The 8554-nt window shown below is 58.2% G+C and overlaps 1 protein-coding gene across 1 annotated transcript in view; it reads left to right on the forward strand.

Annotated features, from left to right (window-relative positions):
- PEMT (phosphatidylethanolamine N-methyltransferase) overlaps window positions 1-8554 on the forward strand; it is a 76291-nt gene that overhangs the window by 54901 nt on the left and 12836 nt on the right. The window contains 1 exon segment of the mRNA XM_040630162.1: window positions 3963-4078. Within this exon segment, the coding sequence (XP_040486096.1) occupies window positions 3963-4078 (116 nt within the window).

The following is an 8554-nucleotide window of genomic DNA, read 5'->3' on the forward strand; positions in this document are numbered from 1 at the left end:
CTAATACAGGCTGACGGAAAGTCAGATAGATGGTAGTTATTCATAGGATTCCTTGTTTCCTCTTTCCCACACGGCCCGGTCTCGGGCTCTGCCACCTTTTGTTATTAGATTACTCAGAAAGTACATTTGTCACCCCACCCCGCCCCGTTCCCCAGGTGAAAGGACAGGGGTGTGGGGGGCCAGCTGGGAGGTTGGTGGTGGCAGAGTGGTCCCCAAAGGCTGGAGCATGGGCCCCCTTCGTGGCCTCCCAGGACTGCACCGTGGCTGCGGAAGAGTGTGGGGTCTGGGCTGGGGTCTGGTGTGTATCCTTGCACACATCAGTCAGCCCCACGGACGCGGGGGGAAGTCCCCTCCTTTAGAGGAGGGACTCAGGACTCGGGGTGTCGCGCGTGGAAGAGTCTGCCAGGGACGTGACATTGGCAGCCATTCTCATCTGTCCCTAGAGCTCCGGTACAGCAAGGATTGGATTTAAAACTCAGCTTTATTGCGGTGTAGTCTACATACACGATAAGGCACACACGTCAGGTGTACAGTTTGAGTCCTGACCGAGGTGTCTGCCCGTGTAACCACCGCTGCCATCGAGGTACAGAGCATTTCCTTCCCCACAACGTCCTCGCATGCTCCCCGCCTAGTCAGCTCCCCTCCCTGCCACGGCCCCCGGCCCCCGCCCCAGCAGCCGCGGCTCCGACTTCTGTCACTCTAGTGGGTCCTGCCCGGTCCAGAACTTCATGTAAATGGAATGAGGCAGAAGGCACTCCTTTGTATCTGGCTCCTTTTGTTCAGCATAGAGTCGATGACAATTGTCCCTTTGCACGATGGGACACATTGTGTCTCTGCGTTCCAGAAGTAGGGGGCGGGTTTCTGAGAGGCAGAGCCATCATCAGGAGCACAGAATGCTACCTGCTCCCATGTCCGCCTCATTTTACAGCTGGACAAGCAGCTCCAGAGAGAGAAACTGGCCTCCTCAAGCATGGACGGTACACCGGGCAGGTCTGGGTCTGGCGTCTAGTGCTCCCAGTGATTCCCCCTCTACGCTTTCCAGACTGGGCCTGCTGGGACGGTCTAACCGATTTCAGTGTCCTTTTGAAAGCATTATCCCATCAACTGGGAGGGGAAATAAATCAATAATCTTTCAAGCTGTATGTTAAAATCACATTCAAGGAACAGGGTCTGCTAACGAGAGCTTATTTGAAAAACAGCTGGCTCGTTGGAAGGGTGGAAAGAGAGGCCTTCCCTGGACAGAGGGAGCACTGGGTCAGGAGCCCAGAGGGTCATTCTGCTGATCTTCTTTCTGGCTGTGTGACCCCACCGGCCACTCTGAAAGGACTTCTCTTTACCCTTTGGTCTGTACCCCTTGATCGACGGCTTTGGAGGGTGACCGTGTCTTCCCGGGGACCTTTGGAAGGAAACTTATGCAGCCACATAATCTCACTGGAAGTCTGACCACCCCAGACACCCTCTGGATTTAGGGTCAGGTGCACAGATGGAAAACCTACTCTGTGTCTTGTCTTGGTAGGCTCTGAGCTCCCTGAGGGCAGGCCTGCTGGTTTACCGGCTTTTTTCGCCTCCCGCCCATGGTTGGTTCGTTGAGTTGGGTTGAATCCTACAAGGCAAACAGAGTGGTTCAGGCACATAAAAGGCTTTTGTGCATGAAAGTGAAGACTACCTATAGAAAGGGAGAAAAATCTTTGTGACTCGGATATCTGACAAAGATCTAGTATCCAGAATATGTAAAGAGCTCATTAACAAAAAGAACAGCAACCTGACAGAAAGAATGGCAAAGGACGTGAACAGACTCTTCTCCCAAGAAGACCTACGAGTGGCCGGTAGCTGCATGAAAAGGTGTTTCCTGTCATCCGTTCGTTTGTGGGGATTCCGAATGAGCTGATTTGCCACTTGACACCTACTAGAATGGCCGTAGTTTCATGGTTTGTTTTTTTTTTTTTTTAATGGAAAATACCGAGTGTTGGCGAGCATGTGGAGAAATCGGAACCCGTACATACTGCTGGTGGGCGTGGAAACGGGGCAGCCACTGTGGAGAACAGTCTGGAAGTTCCTCAGTAGGTGAAGAATAGATCTACCCTATGACCCAGTAATTCCACTCCTGGATTTACACCCAAGAGAAGTGCAAACCCGTGTCCGCACAAGCTTAGACACAGGCGTTCACAGCAGCGTAACCCATAGCAGCCAACGCACAGAAATAACCCAGATGCCCATCACCTGCTGGGTGGGTCAGCAGAATGTGATCTCTGCACACGCTGGGCTGTCATTCGGTCATAAAGTCACGTGCGACAACGTGCTGCCTCAAAAACGTTACGCTACGTGAAGGAAGCCAGCCCCAGTCGGTCCTGAGGTCCTGTTTAAACCTCTTCTGGAAGAGGGAAATCCATAGACACAGGAAGTAGTTTAGAGGTAGCCAGGGGCTGGAGAGGGGGAGACAGAGGGACAGAGGATGGGTACAGGGTTCCGGCGTGGGGTGATGGAAGCGTTCTGGAATTAGACCCTGATGATGGCTGCACAGCGAAAAAACCCTTTGAATTTTATCCCTCAACGTGTTTCGAAAACCTTGAATTGGCCACGAGAAGCGTGCAGTCTGTGGCCCTGCCTCCCACCAAGCCACCTGCAGGCCACGGGGGTGGAGCACCCGGAGCCCCCTTGAACGCTCAACCCTCCCTTTCTGATTGAGGCCTGAGCTTCCCATGGGGTCAGCAGGCCGCCTGCCTGGAGCCGGACAAAGGGCTTGTTTACCTTCCGGGAGAACTGAGCGGTGGTATCAACATCAGATCGCAACTGAGGGGAAGGCCCGGGAGCCACCGCACTCTCGTCCTTCCTTCCCGTAAATGCCAGCCTGTACCCTCTCTGCCCAGCCCTCTACCGTCCAGGAAATCTGAGGACAGGCTCAGAGCCGTTTCCTCCAGGGAGAGAGTCAGAGAGTCGGTGGCCTTGGGCCAAATCACCGGTAGACCTGGAGCCGCTAGTCTCTCACTGATGAAGTTCCGGGAAAGGCAGGTTCATTGGGGAAGTGGAGCTGGGCAGCAGGCAGAATCGTGGCTGAGGCCGTAAGGCAAATAGATACCAGCCCCAGTAGCCCCCTGCAGTAATTCTGGGACCACAGAGGGCCGCTGGGGCCTTCGAGACCCTCCATATATTACACACACACATCTATTCATGTTCAGGGCCCAGGTGGGTGACCTGCTCACAGGACCAGAGAGTGGCCACCTTGACTCCCAGCTGCCTCCCCTCCAGCACCACCGGCTGTGTATTTGCCCCCCCACCCCCGGCCTCCACCAGCAGGTGCAGCGGGGCCCCAGCATGGCGGCTTGTGCGTGTGAGGAAGCTGGGCTGGTGGAGACAAACAGCCGTCTGTTCACTGTGCTCTACTGTGAGCTGTTGAAGGATGAGAGTCTAGATAGGGTTAGTGTGAAAAACTGAAATAAGGATCCTGTGGCCAAAATTAAAAACTTGGAAGTCTGTGCCTGGGAGGGCGCTGGGAAAGCAGGGGTGAGGGTGTGGGTTGCCCCTTCTTGGCCTCCCCCTGCCCGGGGCTGAGAGCACCCTGCAGGCGGGATGTAGACCCTGGGTCTGAGCTCTCCCCTTGGCAGCTCCTGTTTCCAGCATCTTCTCCTCTGTACCCTCGCAGTCCAGCATGGCCGTCGGGAGTCCCGTCCGATGCCAGCTTTGCAGCAAGGTTCAGAGGCTGGGTGGAGCTGCTCTGGCTCAGGCATGTCTTCTGAGTTCCGCCGCTCCGTGGGTTTGTTGTGGGCTTCCAGAAGGACCACGCGGTCCACCCGGACAGGACTAGAGGTGCTGCAGTCCCTGGGGGGCTGGGCTGAGAGCCACACGCAGCTGCTCCGTGCAACTCTCCCTCCTTGGCATGGGGACCTGCCTCCCATGCCACGTCGCCCCCGATTCTCCCCAGCGAGCATCTTATGTTACCTTCTTCTCTCTTCCGCGCTGTTTAGGTTGCGAGATGGGAACAGAAAACCCGCAAGCTGAGCAGGGCCTTCCGCTCGCCCTACCTGGCCTGCTACTCCCTGGGCGCCGCCATCTTGCTCCTGAACGTCCTGCGCTCGCACTGGTAAGAACCCCGGCTGGCCGGCCCGATGCAGACGTGTTCCCCGCGGGCAGCCGCGGCGTCTGAAGGGGCGGCCGCGCCGGCAGTGTGAGGGGGTCCACCAAGATGTGGGGGCACTGTGTCTGCACCGGGGAATTCTGCTCTCCGAGGCTTCGTGCCACGGCAAGTCACCCCTTCCCTCTCTGGGCCGTCACTCTCCTGTCGGCAGAGGAGTCCTCGTGGCCCCAAGAAGGGGACAGTGCCACGTGCCCAGGGTGCAGGCATGGAGGAGCGGGGTGGACAAGGCCAGGTGGACCCCAGGCTCCCGTCCCCAGTCTCAAGCATGTAGACAAAGCTGCTGCTGGAGTCCCCTCTGGGAAGTGCCAGGGCACAAGGCAGGGGACACTTGGGGACTGGGCCTCACCCAGGCTCAGGCTGTGCCAGCAAGCTGCTCAGCTCATCTCTGGACTTGGTACGTTACCTTCCTGCCAGCCAAGAAGGAGGAGAAAGCAGGCGGACTCCTTCTGGATGACGGAGTGCTGCCCTTGGGCCGTTGGCGAGCGCTCGTGCTCGGACGGGAGGCTCCGCGCCTTGTAGGCTGCAGGCTGCAGATGGGCAGGGAGACCTCTGTCAGAGGTGGCCCAGCCCGGCCTGGCCGTCCCTGAGCCTCAGGTCCCACCTCCTCGGTTACGTGGGAACCACTGTGGGTGGCATGCTAGCTCGTGGACTGAACATGGCCCACGTGCTGCTTTAAAAAACGGAGGCATGGCACAGGCGAATCCCCATCCCTGGCTTGTCGTGACCGATGAGGTGCTCTGGTGGCCCCGGCCCCCACCTGGGAGTGATCACCGGGGAGCCGAGTGGCAGCTGGTCCCCATGTTCTCCTGTGGGCCCCGGCACGTGGAAGCGGCCTCAGTAGATGCCAAGGGCAGGGGCGTGCGTGTTGACTGGACCGTTGTCACTCCCACCCTGAGAGAGCCAGGGCGCCAGCCTTCCCTCTCTGTGTCCGGGACACCGGACACCGTCGCCATACACCCCTGCTGCCTTCCCACCATCGTGGGCTCGGCCTTCCTGGGAGTGAGGAGAGCGAGTGGTCAGGAGGGGCCCCGCCGAGGCCAGCCTCCCCCACGGACATTTGACTCCTGGCCTTTGCTTCTTGGCCTTTCAGGCTGCCTGCCTGTTGTCTCCTCACAGTGACAGACCCAGCCATGTCAGTCGGCTCCGGGTCACCCCCTCCCAAGCCCCTGCAGGGCCCCTGCCCCACCTCTGGTCGTGTCTGGCCTCTCCTCCTGCATTAGGCCTTGGTGTCCGCGGCACCTCCCAGAGCCCCCCTGACTGCCCCGTGTATGCAGAGGCCCAGGGTGACCCCTGCTCCAGCCCAGCTCCTGCAGAGCCCCAAGGCCATTGGTTGGTACAATGAAGGACCCACGTGTCCACCGACCGTGAGCCCCAGGGGGTCAGGCTTGTGCCTGTCCTGTGAGCCAGTTGATGGCCAGGGCCAGATGCCGCACGTTGCTCAGAGGCGATCAGTGAGCACTTGGGCTAAATGCAGAGTGGACGGAGCCGGCACTGGGAGCCCAGCTGACCCCTGACCCCGGGGAGAGGAGTCCTAGGGTAGCTCAGAGGCTCCAGCGCAGTCTGAAAGCTGAGGAGCGCGCCAGACATGGAAACAAGTGGCTCACTCCTTGGCCCTGTCCCTGTGTCCCCTGGGCCTCACTCGGACTGTGGTCACGGTGCCAGGGTTACAGTGAGACCTGGCCTTCCATCCTGCTGTGCTCTCCTGCTGGGCGGCGGCTGCCCCGGATGCTGGGGGAGAGGGGCTGGCCCGGAGGGCCTGTGCCTGTCCTGCCCACCGTGGCCCGCCGTGGCCCGCCGTGGCCTGCCGTGGCCTCCCAGCCTCAGGGTCCTCAGCTCCCCAGCAGGAGAAGCCCCTCCTGGCAGGGCCGGCACAGGTGGGCCCTCGGCATGGCCCTCCCCCCCAGGGATGGGGGACCTCATTACCCATTTCTCTGGGAGGCTGTCTGGACTTAGCCCTGTACACACTTCCGTCCCTTCTGTGAGCGGGCGCGGGGCGGGGCTCGCTTAGCAGAAGTGGGGGAGGCTAGCTCAGAGACAGACCTGGGTCTGTCTGCATCCTGTCACCGAGCAGACTCACGCGTGCGTGCACCACTCTCTTAACCTTTTGTATCTGGACCCTGCCGCTCTTGGCCCTGACCGAAGGGCTTCTGTGAGGTGGGGGGCTGACTCCTTCTCTTGCTCATGCACCCCCCCGTGATCCCTCGGTGTCCCCGGCCGGGCGGGGCACGGGCTGTGGGGTCAGGCCGCACCTGGGATATACGGTAGGAACGAAGGCGCCACGAGGCTCTCAGGGGCAGGGCAGCGAATTCATGTACCAGCTAGGTTTTTCAGTTTGCAGGGGGCTACTCTGAGCTCCTGAGCTAGCCTCCTTCACCGTGCGGCTGAGAGAAACCGCTTGGAGGGGTGCGGAAGCCGAGGGAAGGGACAGGGAGGGGTGGGGGTGTGGAGGAAGGTGCCCTCCTAGTGGAGAAGCTGTGCGGGCGGCGGCCAGGCCCCCTTGTCTGCTCTGGTGAAGAGGCCCACATCCCGGCTTGGCTGCTGGGCACCTTTGGGCCCCCTGTGCTGCGTGCTAGCCTTCCTCCGCCACCCCTCGGGGTCCCTCCCTCGATGACTCTGAGAACTCAGCTGGCCGGGAGACCCCACCGGCCTCATTCCTTCTTCCCCAGCCCCCGCCCTGGTCTGCGGCCCAGCCTTTCCAGTTCAATGGATTCTTTTCCCTTTGTTTTCTTCCCCAAGGAGCCTTTTCCCACAGGGCCTGCAGACATTCTCCCCCTTCAGAATGAATGAATGAATGAATCCCTTCCCCTCTCTGTTCTGCTCCCAGCTGGGTGTTGAGCTCGTCAGGGCTTGGCGCACTGTGCCCCCAAGGTCCAACCCCCGCTAGCCACCTGCCTTTTTATGTGTCCCGAGCTACGCTAGAACCCCGTATAAGTGGAATTCTGCGGTATTTGTTCCGTTGTGTCTGGTTTATTTCGTTTGGCGTCCTGTCGTCAGGGCTCAACCCTGTTGGAGCACGTGTCAGAATTTACTCGATAATGCTACGTGAAGTGAGCTAGACCCGGGCCTAATCCTGTATGATTCCACTTACATGTGGGATGTAAAAAAAACCCAACTTCTAGAAACACAGAGTAGATCTGCGGTTGCCAGGGCCCGGGAGGGGGTGGGGGTGCGAGAGGCAGGGAGATGTTGGTCAGAGGGCACAGACTTGCAGTTAGAAGGTGAGTAAGTTCTGGGGATCCAGTGCACAGCGTGGGGACTGTAGTGAATACCGCCTCTGATACCTGGAAGTTGCTAAGAGAGGAGATCTTGGAAATTCTCGCCACACACACACACACACACACACACACACACACACACACACACGCACGCTGACTGTGGGAGGTGATACACAGTAACCAACCTTATTGTGATGCTTTTATACTCTGTATATGCATCAGGTCACCACGTGCCCTCAAACTCACACGAAGTTATATGTCAATGACATCTCAATGAAACGGGGAAAAAATAAAAGCACTTTGAGTTTTTTGTTTTTTAAAGAACGTCCTTCTACAGTTCTGCATTTAACTGTCTGGGGAACTGCCGTACCGTCTCCCACAGCCGCCGCACCATTTCACCTTCCCGTCCGCGGTGCGCAGGCCTCCCGTTTCTCCACATCCTTCCAGGGCTCGCTGTTACTTTTTTTTTTTTTTTTTGAGGCCGGGGTGCACGGGCAGACGGAGAGGGAGAGAGAGAATCCCAAGCTCAGCGTGGAGCCCGATGCGGGGCTCGATCTCGGAACCCTGAGATCATGACCCGAGCCGAAATCAAGAGTCAGACCCTCCCCCGCCTGAGCCCCCCAGGCTCACGTTATTATTTTGGTGATGGCCGTCCTTAAGGGTGTGAACTGTTCGGATCGGCGTTCCCCTGAGCGCTTCCTTCTTCATGTGCTTAGCGGCCACCTCTCTCCCTTTGAGAAATGTCTGTTCAAGTCCTTTGCTCATTTTCTCAGCAGGTTGGTGGTTTGTCGCTGTTGAATTGTACAAATGGTTGCATTTTAAATGGTTCTATGAGCTCCTACATGACCTACCAGGTGTTGCCTCTCAGGCTTCAAAGCTGAAAATATTTATTCTCCGGCCTTTTGAGAAAAAGTTTGTCAACCCCTGGACTAGTTGGTGGCTGAGGTCCCTTCTAGCTCACGCAGATGCATAATTTTATGATTTTCCATATCGGGTGTCAGCAAACTTTTTTTGTAAGGGCCAGAAAGTCAGTATTTTTGACTCTGAGGCCCACATAATCTCCGTTGTGACTCCCAGAGACAGCACGTCAGCGCTAGAGAAATGCGCGTGCTTGAGTTCCAATAAAATGGAATTTACGAGAACAGTCCGCTGGGCCACATCGGCCCAGGCTGTGGTTCGCCCCCCCCCCCCCCCCCCCCCCCCCCCC

The sequence above is a fragment of the Ursus maritimus genome, unplaced genomic scaffold (genome assembly GCF_017311325.1).
Source record: "Ursus maritimus isolate PB19 unplaced genomic scaffold, ASM1731132v1 scaffold_14, whole genome shotgun sequence".
Taxonomy (NCBI): Eukaryota; Metazoa; Chordata; class Mammalia; order Carnivora; family Ursidae; genus Ursus; species Ursus maritimus.